This window comes from Ylistrum balloti, unplaced genomic scaffold (genome assembly GCF_031769215.1).
Source record: "Ylistrum balloti isolate Yb309-2 unplaced genomic scaffold, AGI_CSIRO_Ybal_v1 Utg370104, whole genome shotgun sequence".
Lineage (NCBI taxonomy): Eukaryota > Metazoa > Mollusca > Bivalvia > Pectinida > Pectinidae > Ylistrum > Ylistrum balloti.
The window spans coordinates 1,605,660-1,631,859 of NW_026782129.1; the positions used below are offsets into that span (position 1 = coordinate 1,605,660).

Consider the following 26,200-nt stretch of genomic DNA (forward strand, 5'->3'; position numbering starts at 1 on the left):
CCAACAGTCAGATTAAGTTCATATTTGATATTTAGGGTCCTTACTGCATGGTCTACAAAGTTTGCGAATGAAAAAAAAATTGGGTCAAAAACGGCCCCACTGGGGGCACTCAAATGGGTCAAAAAATCAACTTTGACCAATTTCAACCAAATTTGGTGGAAAGCATCCCTTAGTGAAGGACATATGTTATTATGTTGAAAAAAGTGATTATGTCCCCTTTGGGGCCCATAAGGGGTGATATGCTTTTCCCTTGCCCTTTTGGAGTAAATAGCTGATTGGCCAATAAGAATATGATACTTTCTTTATCCAATGAATGAAGCAGTCTCATTGCTTCAGAAGGTTAAAAGGTCATTATTGATAGCTAAATGTTGTCTGAACTTGGTGAAATGAAACAATGGTAACCTCATGAAACTTAATTAGTATAGCAAATTAGCATGGTATATAATCAAATTTTTATTTATCAATTTTGCAGACTATAGAATTGGATTAGGATAAAGCAACTGATATAAGAATAGTAGAGAGTAATTTGATATAATGTAGGTTTGGTGCTAATATACTAAATGTTCATTTAATATGTTATATGTTGTAACTTTTCAAAAAACAAAAATCGATTTCATTTACAATTTAACTATAATTATTGAAGAACATTCCACCTGATGTTACAAGCACAACGAATATGGCTGTTTCACTTTTGTATTGCAGGCATTATAATCAGTGTTCAAATAATTTTTCATTCGAATTATAAAATATTAAGCGAGGAAACTTTAAATAGATTGGCTAGAATCACAATTGTCTTCAACCTTCTGTCTGAAGATAGAGCAGATTGATGTATTGATCCCATTACAGTGTTGCGGGGTTTCCTTTCATACCCAACATCAGTTTTTTGCAATCTCTAGAGGGTGAAGGAGTTTCAATGTCTATTGAAATAGGCAGAATTGAGGAGCAGATTCACTCAACGTAGCATGCAATGGATGTTTATATAGACCATTCGATCAATTAACATTGTACACATTCTCTCGTAACTCTCGCAAACTGTAGTGAAAAATGACAGAAAGGAAGTAATTTTATTGTAAATTTAGTTATATAACTGGAGCAACTGCGTTACTTCAGAATTCACCATCTGTTAGGGAAAAAGTAGGAAATTACAATCCTGGAGATATTACTCTGTATTAAATGAATATAGGAAACTTGTATTCTCCAGAGTCTCAAATGCAAATTCATTTCATCATCTTTCTTCCGCCCAGGCAACATGTAGTAGAATCTCTTGCTAGGTATCAATGCTTAATTGAACTTGTGACTTTTGAAAGAAGCCATGGGATTATATATATTCAACAAGACAACATGACAGAGAAATGATACCTTAGACAGAAATGTACGCTATGCTGTAACTGTCAAGGGGACTTTGTACTTTTGCTGAAGATCATTACTAGCTACAGCCATGACTGGGAAGTGCTCATTTCAGGGCTATACCAATGATTTAATTGACTAGGAGCAGTGAAACAGAAATTTTAAGTCAGGAGTCATTATTGTTCAGACAATCACTTTACAGAAGTGTGTTGTAATGCTGTGCCATTCTAAAGTCATTCCAACAGCTCATTATTGACAATCAGAGGTTGCTGGAGAAAAAAACATTGTCAAGGTATTTTCGATTATTGGTGTGTATGTACATTACATATGCTTTCGTTTGGATTCCACATGGATGTTTACAGATAGGAGGATGATGATTATGTCAAAAATCATAATTGTCAACAGAACTTATTAATTGTATTTATCAACAAGGCTTTGCCTCTACAGTAAGTGTTGTTCAATATGAACTTCTTGACCTCTCCTCTTCTCTGCTATTTGGATGTCTCAGGTGGATTATTGAAAGAAATGATGTTATACTGATTTGGTGAAAATTGATTTAATGCGAGATTGTTGGAGAGCTTGACCTTTTTATTTATTTTACATTGATTTTTCTTTCTGGAAGGTTTATATTTGTTTTGTAAATACAATCAGGGAGTCAGGGATTGTTTGGTGAACTCAGTGTAAGACATCAATTTGAGATGGTTTTAACTGTAAATTTGGTATTATATTTGTATCAGACTAAATTGATTGATACCAAACTAATAACAAAAAAGATTTTTGTAGGTAAAATGTTCTCTACCTATAGGTTTCATTTATATAATGCTTCTTGGAAATAATATGTGAACATTTGCTATATTTCTCATAGAGATAATCAGGAAAGATGCCATGCTTTAAAGTTTGGTGAAAGATAATACTGATCAAGAAAATACTTCAAAATCAGATCGCTTTTACTGTACAAAAGTTTTGCTGGAAATATGTTGATAGTGATTTCAGGAACCAATCAGAATAAAAATTAGGTCTCAATATTTAAAGATTACAGGTCAGCTATTATTGATTGTGATATGGTTCCGAAAGTGACGAGGTTTATAGAATTACCTGTGCATTATATAAACCTGATTGACTGCCTGGTATATATACATCTGTACTTACTACATGCTACATGTACCTGTAACTCAATGGATGGCAAAATGACTTACCAGCGTGTACTGATTCTACATGAGAGTCGGGGAATGTATGGATGATTTTCGTATTTTGTATATATGGGAATTGGTGGTGACAAACTGTGTTTAAATCTGATTTACACTTATATCAATTAGTATATTGTGATGGTAGGTTAGAAATATGATGGATAGTAAGAGACAGAACATAACTTCTGTAAAATGATCACCATTACATTATGTCATCAGCTATGAAGAAGTGAAACTTATGTTGAAATTTATGCTAATTTCATTTTTTTTTTTTTTTTTTCTATCAAGACATGTTATTAAATTCATCATTTCAATTCAAGGTAAGTTAAAAATTCATAGTTGAGAATCTCATCACAAGACAGAGAGATTTAGATATAAGAATATGTGACATACCTGTGTATGTGTATCTTGTGTAGGTGGATGTGATCGTCACTAGCTCTGTAAATTTTCATTGAAGTGATTACTACCATTTATCATGGCTATGTCTGCTGTCATTTTCAGAAAAATTCAGGAACTACAAACAGACTTGTCCAATTCTACTCAAAAATGGGGAAGAATTAACGATGAACTGACACAACTTCAATCGGATAGGGAAAGGGAAAAAGAAAATTTAATTAGTAAACATGAAGAAAATATTAACACATTTAGGAGTCAAATTGAAGACATGGTAAGTGTAAATATATGTATGGTCTGTGTTTTTTAATTTTACAAAATAGATTTTTCTGGTGTTATTTCATTTAAATTTTATTTTCTGCTTCTCAAATACAGTAATTAAATTGAAAAGTAGAAACAGCTTGAACCTTTGTTTTCTTCTGTTATAAATTATACATTTTCAAATTTACATTATTTTGTTATTGAAATAAATAATCATCAGTTCAAGCAGACCTAGAAATCAAATTCATTATCGTTAAAATTTTGAAGACAGCTGTGATTAACAATTGTGAATTAAGTTAAAAAGCTTGTCCTTGATGTTAATTGTAAATGTTCTTGTCATTTTGAGTTTAGAAACTAGTGTTCAAAATTTTGGCTAGTATGACATGTGTGTTGTGCAGTTGAAAGAGTGACATTTGTCAGAAAATGAATAGCAGATTCAAATAATGTGATTTGAAATTTTGATGTTGATATTTTCTAAACATTGTAATGAAATGTATGTATTTTTCTGTTATATAATTGGTCCCTCTCAGCTTTGTGGTCTATGCAAATGAAAAATATATAAATTTGGAATGATATTGGGCAGTCGCTATTGTAACTGACATAGTAAGAAAATAGTGATTTTAGTATTCCTCACAGTCAACTAGAATATAAAACAACTACTGAATTTGTATTTCTCAGCAAAGAGCCTTGGATAAAGCCAACAATAAAATGAAAACAAAGTCAGAAGATTTTGAAAAAGAAAAAGAAGAAGCCATTAAACGCAAACAAGGGGAAATCAACAGCCTTAAAAAACAGATTGAACAAATCAGGGAGGAACTTGACAAACAAGAAGTCCAGACACAAGCACACAAACGGGTGTTAGACACCATTACCATAGAGAAAGAGGCTCTACAGGTAGGTCAAAGGTCAAACACTGTCAGACATCATTACTATAAGGGTGAAGGCTTAACAGGTAGGTCAAAGGTGAATTATGAAGTCTGTCATCAATATTATAAAGATGGAAGCTCTTCAGGTATGTCAAAGGTCATATACTGTGTTAGACACCATTTGGGAATGAGTCTCTACAGATAGGTTCTTTCAGACACCATTACCATAGGGATGAAGGCTTTACAGGTAAGCCAAAGGTGAATTAATTACTGTTTCTGATCATCTCTATAGAGGTGGATGCTTTGCTAGTAATTAACCTTATTAAATATGGCATAATGTAAATTGATGTTAGATTGAAATAATGTTTTTGATAATGAATGGTTTAATTCAGTTCATAGTGATTCAGTTTTAAATAGAAAGATGCTGCATGGTTCACTTTATTTCTGAAATTATAATTAGAAAAATTCTCAATTAAAAAAAAAATAGAATGCTTCCTCTCATCCTGTTTTGGAAACCTTGGGAGGTTTGATTTGACAGATTCTGATGCAGAGGTGGTCAAATGGTTGTATGTATTTATTATGCTTGTATATCTCTAGTTTGAGAAGGAGAAGGCCGAGAAACATGTGAAGCGTCTGGAAGGGGAGAAAGAGACGTTGAACGGCAACCTTATCCATGCTCGTGTAGAGGTCACTAAAACACAGTCAGCTAATGAAAAACTTGGAGCAGAACAAACCAACCTAATGGAGCAGATCTCGGACCTCAAATCTGAGATCGATAAATCTAACAAGTCGAAAAAGGAGGTATGTGTTTGTCAGAGACATGAAACATTCACAACATTTTTTCAAATATATTATTTATATATAAAACATCTTTTGTTTCCTGACAATTTTGGATGATAGTGTTATTCAGGGTTTATATTGTTTCCTTGTTATTAACCAGTTGCAAAAACAGAAAGATGATGCTCAATCAGAGAAAGACGCTGCTATTATTGAAAGGGAGACTCTACAAAGGGAGGTAATAGAGGGCAAGGTCACACTACAACAAAAAGATATGCAGATTGAGGAACAACAGAAGAAATCAGATGAACTTCAGAGAGAGGTACTAATTTAATATGACGTCAGGTACTCTTCTCCCACACTCCTCAGTTGCGTTCCCTTGAATCATTAAGAAAATTTAAAACTGGCTTCTCTTAAGAAAAGATACATCAAACATGCTTTGATGTGGCCACATATAATGACAGCCAGATGTTAAAAATTCATGACAATAAATTCCATTTTTCTTACTATAGAATAGTTAAAAAGTATTACTCAGGTGACCAAGAATCTTTCTGTAATATAGACAGTTATCTCAGCCCTTAGGATAAGAAGATTCCGCCGTGCGCCGTCCGTAAACTTTTCATTCAAACGACTTCTTCTCAAATACTAGAAGGTCGAGGGGGCTAATACTTGGCACAGAGGATACTGGCATGGAGCTCTACCAAGTTTGTTCAAATGAATGACCTTGACCCACTTTAAAGGTCACAGGGGTCAAATATGTTAAAATCTTTAAACAACTTCTTCTCATTAACCAAAAGGCTCAGAGTGTAGATATTGGGCCTGTGACATGCTGGGATGAAGGACTACCAAGTTTGTTCAAATGAATGACCTTGACCCACTTTAAAGGTCACAGGGGTCAAATATGTTAAAATCTTTAAACAACTTCTTCTCAATAACCAAAAGGCTCAGATTGCTGATATTGTGCCTGTGGCATGCTGGGATGAAGGGCTATCAAGTTTGTTTAAATGAATGACCTTGAACAACTTTCAAGGTCACAGGGGTCAAATATGTCAAAATCTTTAAATAACTTCTTCTCAAATACTAGAAGGCCTAGGGGGCTAATACTTGGCCCATAGCATGCTGGCATGGAGCCCTACAAAGTTTGTTCAAATGAATGACCTTGGCCCACTTTCAAGGTCACAGGGGTCAAATATGTTAAAATATACAAAGGACTTCATCTCAATAAGCAAAAGTCTATGAGTGCCGATATTGGGTCTGTAGCATGCTGGGAGGAAAGGCTACCAAGTTTATTCAAATGAATGACCTCAACCCACTTTCAAGGCAAATATGTTAAAATATACAAACGACTTCTTCTCAACAACATGAGTGCTTATGCTTGGAGGAGAGGCTACCAAGTTTGTTCAAATGAATGACCTCAACCCACTTTCTAGCTTTTTGTCAGATGAATGGGCCTCTTGTTGAAGTTAAGTACTGGGCAAAAAGTCTGTTACTAAAGTTCAAAAATATTACCAATGGGTTGAGATATCTGTGTCAACATTACAGAGGTTGGTGATTTGTTAATCGTAACAAAGACACATTGAAGCGTAACACAATTATGTAGTCTACAGTTTGATGAAGGTATGGTTCTAGATACCTCAAGTCTTGTTAACTTATCCTTATATTGTTACTTGATTCTGTCTTTTCTGTTGGTCTCTTTCGTCTTTAAGTTTATAATATTTGTTAAATACTGTACATGTTCCATTTCCTTACCTATGATACTTTGTTAAATTACATGGAGGCCTAACATTGCATTACATTTGTAAGTTGTATTACATTGAAGATTGTATTACATTGTAAATTGTATTACATTGTAGATTGTATTACATTGTAAATTGTATTACATTGAAGATTGTATTACATTGTAAATTGTATTACATTGAAGATTGTATTACATTGTAAATTGTATTACATTGTATTGATTGTAAATTGTACATTGAAGATTGTATTACATTGTAAATTGTATTACATTGTAGTAAATTGTATTACATTGTAGATTGTATTACATTGTAAATTGTACATTTAGATTGTATTACATTGTAAATTGTATTACATTGTAGATTGTATTACATTGTAAATTGTATTACATTGTAGATTGTATTACATTGTAGATTGTATTACATTGTAGATTGTATTACATTGTAATTGTATTACATTGTAAATTGTATTACATTGTAGATTGTATTATGTAAATTGTATTACATTGTAGATTGTATTACATTGTAAATTGTATTACATTGTAAATTGTATTACATTGTAAATTGTATTACATTGTAAGATTGTATTACATTGTAAATTGTATTACATTGAAGATTGTATTACATTGTAGATTGTATTACATTGTAGATTGTATTACATTGTAAACTGTATTACATTGTAGATTGTATTACATTGTAAACTGTATTACATTGTAGATTGACAAACTAAGAATGGAGACAAGCCAACATGAAGAGAGGATATCACAGTTATCAGAGCAGGAAATGACCTCAGGGGCATTACAGGAACAGCTGTAAGTTATATCAGTACTGTAGAACAGGATATCAAATTGTAAAAAAAAAGGGTATAGGTTAGAGAAATCTGGTGTAAGACAAGGGTGTAGGGTAGAGATACCCAATGGAAAAAAAGAGTTTGTAGGGAAGAGATATCTGGTGTAAGACAGGGGTGTTTGGTAGAGATATCTGGTGTAAGACAGGGGTGTTTGGTAGAGATATCTGGTGTAAGACAGGGGTGTTCGGTAGAGATATCTGGTGTAAGACAGGGGTATATGGTAGACAGGGGTATATGGTAGAGGGTGTTTGGTAGAGATATCTGGTGTAAGACATGGGTATATGTTAGAGATATCTGGTGTAAGACATAGAGATATCTGGTGTAAGACAGGTAGGTGTGTTGGTAGAGATATCTGGTGTAAGACAGGGGTGTTTGGTAGAGATATCTGGTGTAAGACAGGGGTGTTTGGTAGAGATATCTGGTGTAAGACAGGGGTGTTTGGTAGAGATATCTGGTGTAAGACAGGGGTGTATGGTAGAGATATCTGGTGTAAGACAGGGGTGTTTGGTAGAGATATCTGGTGTAAGACAGGGGTGTTTGGTAGAGATATCTGGTGTAAGACAGGGGTGTTTGGTAGAGATATCTGGTGTAAGACAGGGGTGTTTGGTAGAGATATCTGGTGTATATGGTAGAGATATCTGGTGTAAGACAGGGGTGTATGGTAGAGATATCTGGTGTAAGACAGGGGTGTTTGGTAGAGATATCTGGTGGTGTAAGATATCAGGTGTAAGACAGGGGTATATGGTAGAGATATCTGGTGTAAGACAGGGGTATATGGTAGAGATATCTGGTGTAAGACAGGGGTATATGGTAGAGATATCTGGTGTAAGACAGGGGTGTTTGGTAGAGATATCTGGTGTAAGACAGGGGTGTTTGGTAGAGATATCTGGTGTAAGACAGGGGTGTTTGGTAGAGATATCTGGTGTAAGACTGGTGTAAGACAGGGGTATATGGTAGAGATATCTGGTGTAAGACAGGGGTGTTTGGTAGAGATATCTGGTGTAAGACAGGGGTATATGGTAGAGATATCTGGTGTAAGACAGGATTATAGATTATGGATATTCAATGTAAGACAGGATTGTCTCTCTAACATCTGATACTATGACATCTAAATTACAGTAATCTTACGTTTGGGCATTTGTTTCTTAGAATTAATTGCTTGATTATGATATGGATAAATAATTGTTTCAATGTTGTTTTTGGTTATTAATGTTTTATTACCAAGATGAGATATATAGTGGTAATGTTGTTGTTGACAGAGAAGAAAATAAGACAAAGGTAGCCCAGCTCCAGACAAAACTAAAGGACATGGAGGCAGAGAGAGACTCTATGAAGGCACAACTGGAGTTTGCCAACCTGGTCACCGAAGAACGCAAACGGGTACAGTACTTATATACTTATATACTTATATATTCACTGTATTTGAATATAAGACTAGAAAAGCTTGTGCTGTTTCTGTACTAATTAGTTGGGTAGTAATTTTACAGGTACCTGTATATAATGACATGCATTATTGAATGATATACCTTTCTTTTAATTCAGGACAGCATATCATCACCAAGTTTATTTTAGTTTTCACAATAAATAAAACATAATGAAGATTAAAAAATCATCTTTGAAAGAGATATTAAACTTGATACCTTCGTTTTGTAAAATGATCCAGTATACAGTTTGTTCCTGCCGGTTTTGTACAGGTTTTGTTCCTGTATATACATGCTAAGAACGTACACGTTCATCAAATAAGGATGCTTTATTTTATTTTCCACAGCTTGAAGATCAGAACGTCCAACTAACTAAGGATATGGAGACACTTCAGACGCGGTATGTATTCTGGTGTTTTATCAAGCTGACTATCCCTGTATGTTTTCCATAGATGTGCTAGTCACTGACAGAGCACCTCCCAGGATTAAATCAAAGATCTCTCATCATTTGTTATTTTAAACCTGTCTTAATAGATTCTGACCGTCAGTTTTTTTTATTATCCCAGTTTGTTAAACAGTTGGAAATCCCTTAAAGTTCACAGATATTGTCAATCTATTTACTTTTATTGTACAGTTATTGAAATTGTTACATTGTAAAAAAGAAAGTCAAAAACTTCTTAACTGACAGAATGAAATTGAAAGAATGAATCATTTAAATTTTCTTGCAAAATTTTTATACATCATTTGAGTTAATGCAGCAGAATATTTTAATTCAAACAATGAGTGATTATTATTTTTTCTTACACATCTCATCTTTTGTGTTTATAAATTATTTGAAGTTCGTACAGCTTGCATGGTTTGGCTTATACAAAATATTTATACTTTCATAATAGACAATACATGCTGGATTTTACATAAGTTTCCATTTCATGTAAACATTTGTGAAACACATTCATGGATTCTGTTGATGTCACTGAGCTTCTGATAAGCTCAAATGAAAAAAATTATGAGGAATTTTTATAAAATTTCTGATATGAACTGGAAACTTTTTTATCACAATTTTCAGAAATATTTTTTCATGTTGTAAGTCTAAAGTCTGCCATTTCATCTTTCAATATCTAATGTCTCCATTGTTAAGCCATAATCTTTTCATGCCATTGTATAACATCGTATTGCATGAGTTTATATCAAATTATACAACAGATATCATATGCATTAAGCATTGAGAACATGTGCTGAAGCTATCAGTGGAAAGATAGGTCTGTAAAGGTAGATAACTCTTCATGACTTGTTTGATCCTTATCCTGATAATGGTATCATTTATTTTATGTTGATTTTCTAGTATTGGAAAAATCAGTAAATCTTAGCAAACAATTTTTGAGTGAATTTTTAGTAATTCTACCATTGTTGATAAGGAGTTATATGTTTAGTGCTTATAACCTTGTGTAATATTTATGGCCTTGACCTATATATTTTGTTGTTGTAAGTAGTTATGTAGACATATCTGCTGATGATTGAATAAAAAGACAAGACAAAACAATGTTGTATAGACAACAATTTATTCTGTAAATAGGAAATTCTTCCATGTACATGTATCTCTGAAAACATGAAATATCAGTTTTTTTGTTTGTTTTTTTGGGTTTTTTTTTTTTTTAAGGGCTGTTCCTGTATAACATTCCAGTGTAACAACTACTTGACCAAAGGGAATAAATCACTTCTATCTATGGGCCCGTTTCCTACTTATTACTTTTAGGGAATTATTGAATAAATTCTATGGTGATTCCCAATAAAATACAACCAAGAGTCCTTGGGTGGGATAAATGTTTTACTGAAATAATTCAAACTTTTCACTGTTTAGATACTCTTTAGTGAATTTAGTTTTGAATGTTATGTTATGAATGGTTTACAAGTAGACAATTTTCAGTTATGTTAGTACCCAAACAATCAACAGATATGTAAGAACTTAAAAATCAACAGATATAAGGACATTCTACTTGAACCCATTTGTATAAGTGTCATAATAATATCTTGCTAGACTGAACCCAGTGGGATTTGACACAAAATTCCATCATATGATACTAATTCTTAGTAATAAAGGATGATTTTTATTTGGTTTTAAGATAGCTAGTTTAAATTCATTTCAGTTTTAGAAAGTCATTCTCAAGGTAATGAAAGAGAGAGCGTCTTAATAGTGCATATTCATCTATACTGTCAACGTGTGGCTGTCTCTCTGTGTTGCCAAAGGGATATTCACGTGTGAAATTTCATTTCTTTTCTCTTTGAAGAGATCAAAATTTTTACAATGATGATACATTGTTTACAAATTCATCTTAAAATTTCACATGAGAATCTCTCTTCTTTCTGATGTAGTGTTGGACTGTATGTAATCACCAAAACAGCTTGATTCATAATGTAGAGATGAGTTTTGTTTATGTAATTCTCACTGTCTAAATATATGTACTTGTGACATCAATGTCCACTCACATTTACAATAGAGATGTCGTTGACTGGCAGTTTTAAGACTACAGTGTCATTATATTAAAAATGATGAGGCTTTTCATTGTGAGTCTTAGATAAAGTAAAAGTGTGTCAAATTGATTTTCACAAACATTATGTTAAAATTTACTAAAATTAATTGAATTAAAAGTCTTACAAGGTGGCTCCCAAAGACACACTATAAGACTATGATTTTACAAGTCTGGCAGTCTTGTTGATATCTAAAAAATTATAGGTAGTTTTTGAAACTTGTTTGAATTCATCATCTAATCATGATGATACCAAGACTAACTCTAATTCTGTATGTCTTTAGTTAGTCATAACAAGTATTGTTTTATTATACTCATCATTTGATTACCTGCTTCATGGAAAGTTTTATATGTTTTCTGTTATTTAGATATACATGTAAAATTATATCTTTTATTTCTACTTGTCTGTGGGATGTACCAATGCTGGGGTGGGATTTTCCCCCCATTTACCACAGCGTGGATAACAAATATATATGATTATACTTGTTAATAGGCTATTCTAACAAAGCTCTACAGTTATTTTGTTATATGTCCATGTAACACAGCAATATTTGTCTATCTTTACTGTTCAATAATACATCTGTATACATACACTGGTGCTGGGTTGAACTCTTACCTGATGTTCACTGATATCTCTTAGAGACAAATTTGCTTTAATAAAAGTCTTGTAAAACACCAACTGGTGTGAATTATGTATGACCTATTTGTGCCAATTAGATCATGGCTGTCAAATCTTTATTTAGAGATCTTCATTTAATTTAAATACAAAGGGAGTACTAAAAAAAACAAGGGATTATGCAAAATTTTGTCAGCAAATATTCTGTTTCAAGTTAGACCAATATGATGTAATGCCGTGCTGTCCAGTCCAAGTGGCAAAAATAAGTCTTTATAGTGTTATTTACTGAAAAAATTGTATGGTTCTAAATGAGTGGATTTGAATATCTCAAATATTACTTAGTGAGAAAATTTTGCTGTTCTGATGAAACTTCAAATTTTTTTATCTCTCTTTATCAAACAGATCTACTTTATGGAACTTACCAATCGCATAATAATTTTCTTGATAGAATTAAATTTTTCTAAGGTTATACTTCCCCGCTCTCAATACCACATATCAATTCTGTACCTTGGGTTTTATAAAACTTCTTGACACGTCACTGTTACTCATAGCAGATTGTATACAAACATCAAAAACTGACAGATCACATTAACACTGTTAGACAGAGGTACCTGTACTTTGAAAATGATCACAGAGTCTTCTCTGAGATAAAGCTAGTTGATTTACTCTTTATCTATCTCTTTATTTCAATCAAAGCGTTAATTTTATCATATGATTTCAGGAATCAGTATCAGGTTGTGCTGTGATCAATTTATGTTAGCTACCTAACTTAAAGATTTATTCTCTCTAGCAAAAATCCAAGAGTACAGAATAGATATGTAGTATTATATATGTAGAGGGTGGCCTTTGGATATGGAAGATGCTGTGTGGCTCAAGAGCTTTGTATGGCTGATGTTTCACAGAATTCTCTGTTACACTTACATGTTCAGTGTTAAGTATTTCACTGCATTCATAGCTGTGTTCTATTTGTTTTATCTTCACGGATCATCATCTCTCTCTACTATTGCGGGTAAGACACGATCACATTAAATATTGTATGTTTCTCTGCCTGCATCACTTTCTGTTCATTGTTTTAAGAGAAGAATCATTTTGTTGCATCGATGCTGTAGTCAATTATTTCTTTTCGTTTATTTTTCAGCATGGTTTTTTTTACATTGCTAAATTTTTAGTGTTAGAAAAGACAATTATATATTCAATATCCTCATTTATTTTCCACTTTGTAATGTTCCTTCCTGCAGTATTTTGATGGAAGTAATTATTTTTTCCTTACACAAACTAACTCAGCTAAATTCCTTTACAAATGTTTAGCTGATAACCCTCTCTGCATGGTAATTGATTCCTTTCAGTAGATTTATACTGTGTTATATATTTTTCTGTAAGGAATCTTCATTTTTCTTTTTGTGACAACAAAACCAAAAACAAAACAAAGAATGACTTATTGATGATATTTTAGTCCTATGTTATCTAGGTAATTATTGTAAATATTATACGTTTTGATTAACTTAATATGATCCGTAAATTTTTATTATATATATCAGGATGTATACATGGTGTATAAGTAGATACAACTGAGGTCAAATAAAAACTTATTTTTGTTAGTTTTTTCATATAAATAGAAAAATTTAGATTTTTTTTTTCACTTATGATCTGAAATGATTTAATATTTCACCATTTTTTATGAAGGTTTCAGGATAGTTCTAAAAAAAAATATGTTTTAGGTAATTCCTATAACAGTTATAGTATTAGAACATTTAAATTCTTGACTAGAAGATACTACTGTGTAGCTGCATATATCATAGATGTATTGAAAATATACCACCTTAGGCATTAAGTTTCATTTAATCATCATATTATGTGAATTTATGAATATCTTAAGTTATTTTTAGTTAATTGCATGTTGTGTTGCTGTGGTGTCTTTAATCTACCTTCTAATGAATACACATATAATTTATCACAAAATTTACTTTGATTTTTTTTTTAAATGAATACTTTAATATATATACCATCACAAATATATACACATGTTACAATATTGAATAAACTTGCATACATATACAAAATGCAATATTTGACTTGATAATGTATAAACATATTTGGGCATTTTTTAATTAGACTTAATATGAGATGTTTCATGTTATAAGAAAATCTGTGGCTGCATGGTCAGAGAGTCACATACCATAAACCAATTCCTGATTAGCACCCTGTTGATGTCAAAGATTGAAAATGACCAACAATAACTTTTAAGTATCAACATTCTCCATCTGTTGCCAAGTTCAGCTATGAAAATCCTTAATGGTCCTCTGTTTGTACAAGGGATTTAGGAATTTATGTATCTAGCATTTGTCTGTACTGCCATTACAGGGAATGGTTCTAATTCAAATTTCTAAAATTAAATTTGTTTTTTAAAAAATTTCAGTTGTTTTACAGTATATTTTGATATATGAGTATAATATAGATTTTATAGAATTGATAACAAATTGGTCAAAAATAGCTCATTATAGATATATTGGAGGCAATCATGGTGTTATTGTTTGTACACATCAATGTATCTGTCTATCTACAGGTTTAGTAAAGAGTTGGAAAAACATGACGCTGCAAAAACAAGTCTACAGACCGAGCTTGACAACTCTTCTCAGTTGTTACAACAGAAATGTGAGGAGGTGGACACTTACCAAAAACAGGTTACTCTCAGTATATCTCCTTTCAGCCAACAGTCAAAGAGCCACAAATGGCTAACTGTATTGATTTCATATCTGGTTATAGCCTTACAATTCCAAGGATGGTAGAGTGTTTTAAAGTGTCATAAAGTTAAGGGTTCTAGTCAGTGTCATTATACAAGTAGCAAGTATTCAGATAATATTTTGTGAAAGGTTGAACATAAGTTTATTTCAGTTTAAAAAAAATTGATTTTGATATTTCTGCTTGTGACCAAAATTTGTGAAACACCAGGTAGTTTCGGCATTTCCACAATTAGTGCAGTTCATGATAACAGCCAGTATCGGATGACTTGACAAAATTACGCTAGTTAACAATTCTGCAGGGATGTGACAGTTGTTTATATTGCAACCTTTATAAAATAGAGTTGACATAGTACAGTCCTTTCACTAGAGGTACTGCTGCCATTTAAACATCTCATTCTGCCTCATTCCATTTTACTTAATCCTGTGGTCAATTAAATATTGGACGGTAACAATCCTAAACTATAATGCTGTATATTTTTATTTGTGTTTGTTTTGATGGTACGTGATACTTTGTGGACAGCTTACATGAATGATGTAGTACTACTTACCACTAAGAATTCAGGATAAACTGTGTTACTTCAGATTATTGGCCAAGATTTCTATTCTGCTGTTCTCATCTGATTCACATCATGCTTAATGGTATATAGTACAGGTTGCATTTATTTATGTGTGAATGTTAAAGTCAAGTTTTATTTATCATGATCGCTACGGCTTCTGTGACAAGGCACAATGTAGGGCCAATGTTGATGAGAATTGCAAGTTTAGTTTTCTTGGTTTGAGATATGGAAATGGAAATGTTTTTTGGGTTGAAACAAGTGTAGGTGGAGAGGTGAAATTGTCTCATCTATCCATAACATGCACAGCAATTAAAAACAAATCAATGAAATGCTTATCAGTAAATAACTGTGCATACCTTATCTTTGCTTGAATAGATTGCAAATCTGAAGAATGAGAATTCTTCATTGGAAGTGTACCGGTCATCAGTGTCGTCCCTGGAGGAAGAGAAGTTGGAGTTTAAGAGTGTTATCAAGAGTCTGGAGCAGGCCGTTAAGGATGCCAAGGCAGAGGCTAGAGCTGCAGCTCAAGAGGCAAAGAATGCAGTGGAACAGGCCAATGCCAATAGTGTGGCAGTCACAGGTAGGTTAGATGTTAGTTAATAGGTCAAAAGGTCACTGAGGCACACAGTCCAATGGCAACAGATGTTTCAAGTAGTTTATAGATCAATTGTCAAAGTAAACATTTAAGGGAGGGGTTAGAAGATAGATAAAAGTTGTTTTGGAAAATTTGTTAATTTTGAAACCAAAATATAACGATTATTTTGATATGTGTGGGACCAATAAGTATCAAAGTTACTAATTACTGTTTATCTCTGGGTACAATGCAGGTGATGCTCTGACTACAAAGCTTCAGGAGGAGAAGACAGCCATGGAGGGACAGGTGAGTCACACCTATTTACAATGGTTACACAGATTTCATAACTTTAGGAAGATGGTTCAAGAATTAACTTAAAATTGATAACCAGTTACAGAAGAAACAAATTTCCTGATGTTCAAGAAAGCACCATGGAATCATGTTTTGCTAGACATCACTGTGTTCTTGCTAGAATCAAGTAACTTTCTTTTGTCAATTCTAAGTTTTCCATTGAAAGAGCAATACCAGCACTTGCAAAGACTGACGGGCAAAATATTTTGCTTTAGTGTAAGAAGGTGAGGAAATTAGTGTTGTAGAAAAGATAACTCTTCTTTTGAAAATTTCAAAACCATTCATGTGTTGCAGTATTTATCTTTGTTGAAATTGAAGTGTGAATTTTGAAGGCGCCTGAACCCTTCAGATGAGAGTTAGGTGGTAGGACTTTAAGGGGTGTGAACACAAACGACAAACAAGCTGCTGGGCTTGTTGGTCTATACATTTGTTTATCAGCTGAATTGTGACATTTTGATTTCCCTATAGATGTGTTTAGGAGGCTGGGCCTTTGTTTTGAAAAATAGAATACTTATGATGGGATTAGGGTAGGAAGGTCACAAATCTATTTATAGAGATTTACCAAATGCTGTCATTAAATTTTCTTTTGAGGAAGGATATAACTATCTAGGTATTAATTACCCTTGTAAAACATTTTTCAATATGCCTACTGGCAAGTGTGATTGATGTGAGTACATCTTGTTTAACAGGTAGATTTCCTCAACTCTGTCATTGTGGATCTACAGAAGAAGAATTCTGATTTGAAGATCCGTCTTGAGGCCATGGAAGTTGGTGTCGTAACCAATGGAAACAGCAATGACTCTATGGAAGTGTGAGTTATTGACCTTTGTCTCGTCATGATTGTTATCGTTGAATTTTTTAGGTTACAGAAACCTCAGGATAAAGGAATAATTGACTTTGATTTGGTATGCTCTTTTGAACTTTTCCCGTCAGTCTTCTATGATGGCTGTTAGAGCGATTTGAAAAAGTCTAGAAAATTTCCACCAAGAACACAAGCAAATAAAGAGGCATAATCTATATATAGGAAGTTAAATTGGGTGGTCAAGTTGTATAGCAGTAATGCATTTGTGTTTTACTTAAATGTCAGGTTAAAATTCCAATGCGGACATGAGAAAGTATGGGGTTTGCCTGCCCGAACACTTGGTTTTTCCATACATAGTGGGGTTGCATCCGACAGTAAGGCCCCTTGCATGCTTCCAATTGGGCCAAGAAGAGTGATTGTTATAAGCTGATAGCTTGTTTGGCAGCTGTTTTAAAACAAATAAAGTTTATATGTATTTATATAAAGTTAGTTTTCCAATTGTTTTGGGACATTTTAGAAAAGTAGACATCTTTTTCCCAGGAATTAAGTACTAGGTAGATTTATCAATGTTGTTATATATGTATCATTTCAATTAACAGGACTCCTAAAGCAAAGGCGCCCCCACGTCTCTTCTGTGATATTTGTGATGTGTTTGATGAACATGACACGGACGACTGCCCACTTCAAGCCATGGACTATGAGGAACCAGCACCCTCCCAACACCATGGTGACCGCAAGCATATGCGATCCTACTGTGATATCTGTGAAGGTAAATACAACTTATGACTAGCTATATTACAGGGTAGGGTCAGTAATAGGAAAAAGTAGAAACGTTGTTATTTAGTATTCTGAGGTAACTTTGTATCGTGTCCATACTTTAAATTTGAATCTATAAGATTTCCATATTTTTGAAACCCCAAGTGAAGTACAGGATGGTTTCCCATTATCCTGAATTTATCATTTCCATTAATTTCAAAAGCCGTAACATAGTTTGCTCCAAAGGAAAGGTATGTTATGGTATCCATTATGTGATATGACTATGAGCTACACCATAGGTAAAAAGCTATGTGTTTTTTAAGCCAGGGAGCTTAACAACAAAAGCAACAGATAAATAGTGACAGAGGCGACAAATGATTACATCTTGATGAAAGATATACTGCTCAGTGCAGTGTTTGAAGTAAGAAGGAACCTAAAGCCTTACTTCAAACTACTGTGACACAAACCTCGATTTCATCTGTGAAAAACACTCGGCACAAGATAGTAAACTCTGTGTATAGTCTGAATAAAGGATAAATATTTCTATTTTTTTTTTTTTTTTTTTACAAAATTCAGTGAAATAATAATACCACAGTATCCACCATTTACATAATCACATAACATCCCTCAGGTTCTCCACAATAAGTGTTGTGTAGTAAGGATGTGAATGCAACACTAAACAGACATTATTATGTATTACTTTGAGGATGTATCTGTCAAGTTAGTCTCCGTGATGACAGGCATGTTGTTGGGTGTGATTCTGGGGTTAGTGATTATGCATGGTGTGCCACTGCATCCAATACTTACTATGTCATCACCATATCATTTCTCATTCCTCTCATAGTCCAACCGATATACTCAAGTATCATTTCTCATTCCTGTCATAGTCCAACCGATATACTGAAGTGTATTGACTCTAGTCACAACTATAGCTTTTTAGATTCTGTCTTTATTTCTGTCTTTTTCTGAAAGATGTTTTCCTTCTCATAATACTTCAAAGTTAAAAAGTCAAGACTTTTCCCACTCAAAGCTGTAGAAATTGACCATCTTAAAATGTTGACAAATACTGTTTGAACAGTTAATTATGTAGAGTTTGATTTAATATCATTGAAGATGCTTTTATACAAAAACTAGCAGATATAGCTTATATGATTATGAGATACCAGAATGAGGAAGGCCTATTTATGCTAGAACTGATGATTTGATCCACAGAGTAGGTCCTTCATTGCCATTTTGTGCAGTCTGTTGAGTTTGCATCACTTCTCATGTCTGTTATCATCTTTCTCATCTGTGTATAAACAAATATAAACAGATATATTCTATTATATCATGATTATAGATATATTCTGGAAGCATTTATGATATATTAACCAATGATAATAATTAAAAGGATTTTTCTTACTTCTATTTAGTATGAAGGTTCAGTAACATGTGATATATTTGTAGTGATAAGATATGTTGATATCATAGGCTGGTTTTTTTATACGGAGATTGAGAAATTTTGGATTTTAGAAAATGATGGCTGAGTTATAAAAAAATGATCCTGGAAAAATCATAAAATGAATTGGTTACATGTGATTGATGCTGGGGTTAGATGTGTCATTGTTCATTATCACATACACTGACAGCATGGGTTTGTTATAGAATTACTATACATGGAAACTAATAGACATTGCTAATATCAGTGATTTTACATGAAAATTAAGTTTTTCTACATGAAAACCCATAACTTCAGTTTGAATGATTTCAAAAGTCTGTATTCCTGAGAAAACATGAACAAAATGACAATTCATAGTATTAAATAGAAAGTTGTAGGCCTTAAAGAATTATGACCACTGCACTTCAACAAATTCTAGTTCATCCTAGCAATCATTCATAATTATTTGGATTTAGTCCACAAAATTATAAGATGTTATTTCTTGATAATTGTTTACAAGATCTTTATATCATCATCAACATTTCCATGAGGATCAGAGTAAAACCTGTACCTTAAAAGTTTGAATTAATTTACACCAGATGGCAGCATGTTAGGTTTGTTTAGATAGAAATCACTGATATTGGTCATGTTGTACCAGAGATTCCAAATGGAATGTGTACTTTAGCTTGGTATTTATGCATATCCTTTACTACTTTTTGCCTTGCAGTGTTTGGCCATTGGACAGAAGATTGTGATGACGAACAGACATTCTAATCCAATCAGATGGTTTGTTACAGCATGAGTAATATTTTAATCCAACCAGATGGTTTGTTACAGAACCAGTCCGATTCCAATCCAATCAGATGGTTTTGTTACAGAACAAGTTTGAAGTTCTAATGCAGCTATTCTCGTTTTCAACCTGCAAATTTAGGCCTTGCTCAGAATTACGAACAATGCGGAGGACATTCAGATTAAATTGGATTCCCTGAGTTACTTCTGAACCGTGCCACCTAGTCAGTCTGTGTGAGATCTTGGGTCTGTGTGTAACAATGCATCAGACTACTTGTAGGAAGTGCTGAAAACCAAAAGAAAACAACAACTTATTATGCAATTGGCATTAATTGATTATATTAAGAGGAAAATACTTAAGCTCATATAAAAGTGTTTTAAAATGGAAACCACCCCAGAGTTCTGCTGTTGTAGAATACCAACTACAACAATCAAAGACTGTTGACTTTTTAGAGAATGGAAATGATCCATCTATTCCAGTACTGACACCTGTCTGCGTTTTGTGCTGTTTGACTTCCTAATATGAAGTTCAATTTCACTTATTTTACAAACTGACTTTTGACAACTGCTGTCATTTATTGTTGGCTTTTGTACTTATCAAAATCCAATTAACAGCATGTAGCTCTGTATTAATTATATTTTAGCAAATATGAAATGAGAAAATATTTAAATCTATTTATGTGTTGATGAAGTGCCATGATGTTGTATATGTTAACTAATTGATTGGAATAGTAAATTTGAGGCTCAATTGAAAAAAAAAACAAGCTTAGAACATTCCACTTCTGAATAATGCTTGGACAGATCTCTTTCTCTTTCTAGAACAACTTACCTACTCTTTTTTTCCATTTCTTGTCCCAAAATTGATAACTCTATTTACAGAATTTGAATGGATATACCTTATACACAATGTCCTTGTTGTAACTTTTTTCACAGAATTAAACAGGTTGTGAAGATATTTTTTCATTAGAAATATTTTATGCTAAGCTATTTGTACATTAAATTCAATACTGATTACGATTTTGATGCTAGTATACTTGCTTGAATAAATCTCTAGAATTATGCGATATTTGTTTCGGTGCTAGAATCAACATCTACCCATTCATAAGATTTTAATTTTAAGCTGTAGTAATTCTATGAAATTTTGGGATTTTCCTGTGACATATTCACATTTTAGATGGAAGTTGTCCTTTAGAAATTTTCTTCTGAAATGAATATTTAAGAGAAAACCTAAACATAAGAAATGTTCATTTCCAAGCATCTCTGAGTGAGAGAATATAATCCAGGTCTTTCACTGTAAAAAAGCATCAAACTGATGTCATCACTAAGTATATTTGACTTTAATGATATGAAATTTGAAATCTTACAAAGTAAATTGAATTCCTGCATCAGAGTTTTTCTTGTGATGTAAATCTGTCATCACTATCTGAGTTATTTCCCTTGCATTATACATTTCTAGGTTTAAGTTAATATTTGAAAACACAAGTGTCTTTATGCGAAGACTTACAGTATTATGATTTTTATGGCTGATTGTATAAAAGCTTTATTTAATCACTTTATCTTTTGTAATTAGCGGCAAAATGCATTCCTTAGAAATACGACAAAAATTGGAAATCACAGTTCTATAAAACAGATGTGATTAAAGCAGACAATATCAATTTGATTGATTTAATCCAAAGTTATTGTTACTTTTATGAGGTGAAAGATATCCAATGTAACTGATTTAATTGTGCATTTAAGAAACTATTTCACAACACCCACATCTCTCAAAAATGTTTTAGTGATGTATCTCTTTGAAATTATATTTTGATATCCAATGGTTTTGGGACCAGAAGATATGAAATATTGTCACTCGTTAAAAGAAAGATACAAATGTGCATTTGTCTTTGAAGTCCTTTTTCATATCATCCTTATTGTCATTGCATGGACTAGAATCTCTGATCATCAGAAGAGACCAGTTCTATTCAGAAGCTGACAATTTAGACAGTGAGTGGATGATGTGTATTACTGCTTCTTTTGTGTGTTACCTGGTTACCAAACCAACAATGATAACTGCGTTAAATAGATAATTTGGACCAAGTTGAATAGTTCATTGTCCTTATCCAATCAAAAAAATGGTATCAACTTTTGAATTGTTGAATTTTAACAGTGAAGTGTAGTTGATGATAGGAGAATTTTGATGAGATCTATTTTTTGCATGTCTTCAGTATGTTCTTGAGAATGTTTTATATGATTATGTTTGTAAGATAACTTGGAGCTTTTCATTTCTTAATATTAAGACCATACAATTTTAACCTTTAGTTTGTAATATGCCCGTAGACATGATACTTGAATTATCTTGGCAAACTTTTGCTAACATGTGTATTATCTGTGATTTCTATTGTTGTATTACATTGTTGGAGATTGATTCTTAGAAAGGAAATCATGACAAAATCAATTATTGTCTAATGTGCTGAATTCAATTAAAGTTTGAAGATGAGGAAATTCAAAAATATCATGTCAAAAATAGAATAATATATTGTCCTTTTCATTGGTAAAGATAAATACCATTTAAGAATGAAAGGGTCTTTGTTAAAAGGATTGCATGTGCCAATATCCCTGTGTACTTTGAGAGCATTACGATATGCTAATCTAGCTTTATGTTGGTCGTCATATAATCTTGCTTAAATAGCACTAAGTTTTCAGCATGTTGTTTAATCAATCTACAAACACTAACTCTCTTGTCCACTTAACTCACAACTCCTGAATACAAACCCCCAGTTGATATAAGATTACGATGAATAATCGTGGTTATTATGGATTTTGTAAATGTTACCACGTTTAGTCTTCCAATATTGTCAGTTCACTAGTCTTGATTATAGAAATCTGTTCTGTCTGTGTATCATCCTTTAAACCATATATGTAACTTATTATAACTTAACATTGCACTATGTAGTCAACTGTTCTGTGTTCACTTAATACACATATATTACAAATGCATATCTCAAAACTTAATTACCTTACTTGCATATATTACTGACACAATTTCTTTCTTACAGCCGTATATAAAACTAATTACATTTATAAGTTATTACACTATGTAGCTTATATATTCTACCTCAAATGTTTCGCCTCCTCCATGGTTTCTTAAGGAATATGTGTAATTGTAACATTGAATCACAACCTCCCAGTACCCATGAACACAGGCCAGGATAATAAGCCTGACAGGTCGTTTTTGTTATCAGTGTATGAAATAATATTAAATTGTAGATGTCAGTACTTAAATATATCCTTGGTCACTTACTTGTTTCATTACATCATGTATTCTTCTTTGGTAAAAAAGATCGCCTCACTGAAATATAACAAGTTATTAGTGAAACATCATGTATTAAATTGTTCACTTGTAGAAAACAATTGTTAATACTGCATAGTAAATTTTTACTGTAAAGCTGGTAAATTTCACAGGTCAAAATTTTTTCGCAATTCTCTTTTAAACCATAGAATTATATTTGAACAAATTTATATTCTACAATCTGAATTGAAAATGACATCTAATCCATGTCTCATTATTTAATGAATTAAATTTTCTTTAACATCTTTATATATAGTGAAAATATCATCCCCACAAAAATCACTGATGTTCATAAAGTACAGTACTTAATTTATTCAATTGAGGAGGCATGATATGACCTTAAAGGATTGTATTATAGTGTATAATCATTTGTAGGATATATGAGGTAGACTTACAGGTAGATTATATATATTTTATTTTTTTTTTGCTTGTTATAATCACATGTATTTAACATGAATGAAATGTGAAAAAATAACTGAAAAGACAAAAACAATGTGTATAAGATATCACACTGTAACTGTAAGTTTTGATACCGTAGGCAAGAATCTAAAAGAAAAATATCTAGATATTGAAAATAAAAAACATCCCCAATTTCTTAGATAAACATTGTAATTGTAGTGTAGATCTTTTCTATCAACTATTGGACAAGGTCAGTTACAGGTAACCTGTTAAATATATTCCCACGTTAGAGGATTACCACCCCTGGAAAACTTTAATCTGCCTAACTATTTCTATACTGTAAAATGTATGTCAACAGTAAAGGCAGGGGATTACTGGGACAAGTTGTATACTGACACTCCTATTATAGTAAAAACATCAGTGTCAATGCATATGATTCTACAAAAGAATCCATTAAAAAACACGTTAATATTGACAATATCAGTAGTTCATAATTCTGTTAGTAGGTCACACAAAGGCACATTAAAACTATTTGGTACATACATACATACATCTAATACTGTGTAAGGTTAAGGACAGATTCACTGCCCACCTTATCTGCTAATATTTATGACTTGAATTTTCAAAGCCAAATGGATATTTCTAAATGAAAGTAGAATAATTATCAGATATATAGGAGTATTGAATTACTTGGTTCTAATTCCAAATAATTGATACCTAACCTTTAGAAATGTTAAAATAGATTTGTTGGCTGTACTCTTAAATATCATTAGCATAATGATTTAAACCTTTCAGATATGAAAATATTCTAGTTTGTTTATAAAATCATGAAAGATACAATTAAAGGAATTTCCTATCACCACTAGCTGAAGGCAATAACTACATCCAAAGAGGGTGGAGGTGAGATGTCTGTTTTGATTGAGGGTATGATCACGATCAGTGTTTTGTTTGACTTTTTATAGGACTATTTCAATACCTTTAGGATTAAAGATGAAGTGTGTATGTATAAAAGTATATTTACCTAAACCCTGTACAAACAAGTCTTTATGAAACATATTTGACAAGGCACACACGTTTTAATGTCATTGCCTTGTTGGATTATGGTTTTAAATGTAATATGGAGTGTATTAATAATCGGCACTATATTTGTATTATGCCGACATTGAACTTCAGATGTTCTCTTATGAAATACATTTAGCTTAGAATTAAAAGAAACATAGTTCAGGGAAAGCAATAACATTATTTAAACAATACAGAATAGTATTTGTGCTTTCGTCCCTTTATCAACCTAAATAGTATAGACCATAATGTTGTTCTGATATACAATATTGATTACTAAATTATTATCACATTATGTCATACTTCAAGATAAGCTTTGACAGCTTTAGGTCTATTAAAAATGATAACATCATCAGGATAAAATAAGGAAGTTTTAATAAGCAAAAAGTAAAAATTATTGGACATGAGGTGATCTGTAGAAATGAAGTTTGAAGTGGAGTATTTGAATAAATACATAACAATAACTGGTGCCTTTGTAGTTAGGGTTAGGGCTAGGGTTTTGTAACATTGATGTAGAATATAATTACAAAATGTATCCTAACTGCTATAATCTTAACAAGTTTACATTGTGCTGTTTAATCAAACAGACAACATGTCCTAGACCTGATAATGATATCATTAATTAGACACAAACAAGTGGTTTTTTATTGTTTTAATTTGAAACATAATTGAAATGTGATATTTTATTTTTAGCAGAATTATGGAGAAGGTTGCATGTCTTTATTTAAAGACCAAACAATATACTGACTATAAGTGATACCCATTATTGTAGAATGATAAAGAGTATCAGTCTGTGCTTAGTGAATACCATACAAATTTCATAGCCAATTTCTAAATATTAGTGCATAGTTATTTATTTTTTTCTTGTTTTGCAGTTCTAAATATAGGTTGATTTAAGAATATCCTTCCTGACAGATTTGATGTCAGAAAAGGTTTTTGACAAATAACGCACCCATATTTAGTATTTTGTATGGTAGTGGGAAACATAACATGTATGGGGATTTCTCTTTTTATTTTTAATCACACTTTGTTAAAGGATTAATGCCACAATATTCTTTGTGAAAATAAGTAAAAGAAGTGGTAATGTATTGTTATAAGTGCAATCAAAAATAGCAGGGTTCTTAAACTAAGGATTAGGTAATGTTGCCATTCATAATTATGATGGAACATTCAATTACTGTTTTAGATGTAATAATAGGATGTTTGGTACATTTCAATGATGTACGTAATGCAATATTCTCACAATCGACCAAATCTTTTTTTCAACAACAGAGATCACTCATCTGATGTTGGTAAACTTTATATATCAGGGTTATTTTTATGACAATGAATTAAATAAACACAATGAAAATATCCCATTCTACCTTAATAGTTCAACTTTCATACAACACAAATAATCTGATTAATAGTCGTCATTTAAACTGCTGGATGTGCTGAGCTATCGGTGTTGT

At 32.3% G+C, this 26,200-nt stretch overlaps 1 protein-coding gene across 5 annotated transcripts in view; it reads left to right on the top strand.

Annotated features, from left to right (window-relative positions):
- The window catches only part of LOC132550057 (CAP-Gly domain-containing linker protein 1-like), an 83,975-nt gene that overhangs the window by 52,374 nt on the left and 5,401 nt on the right, over positions 1–26,200 (top strand). For all 5 annotated transcript variants that reach the window (XM_060214056.1, XM_060214058.1, XM_060214057.1 and 2 more), the window contains 12 exons: positions 3,036–3,201; positions 3,867–4,082; positions 4,652–4,855; positions 4,995–5,153; positions 7,282–7,376; positions 8,674–8,794; positions 9,183–9,235; positions 14,540–14,657; positions 15,650–15,854; positions 16,102–16,154; positions 16,889–17,010; positions 17,601–17,770. In XM_060214056.1, coding sequence (XP_060070039.1) covers positions 3,036–3,201; positions 3,867–4,082; positions 4,652–4,855; positions 4,995–5,153; positions 7,282–7,376; positions 8,674–8,794; positions 9,183–9,235; positions 14,540–14,657; positions 15,650–15,854; positions 16,102–16,154; positions 16,889–17,010; positions 17,601–17,770 — 1,682 coding nt within the window. The remainder of the gene's footprint in view (positions 1–3,035; positions 3,202–3,866; positions 4,083–4,651; positions 4,856–4,994; positions 5,154–7,281; positions 7,377–8,673; positions 8,795–9,182; positions 9,236–14,539; positions 14,658–15,649; positions 15,855–16,101; positions 16,155–16,888; positions 17,011–17,600; positions 17,771–26,200) is intronic.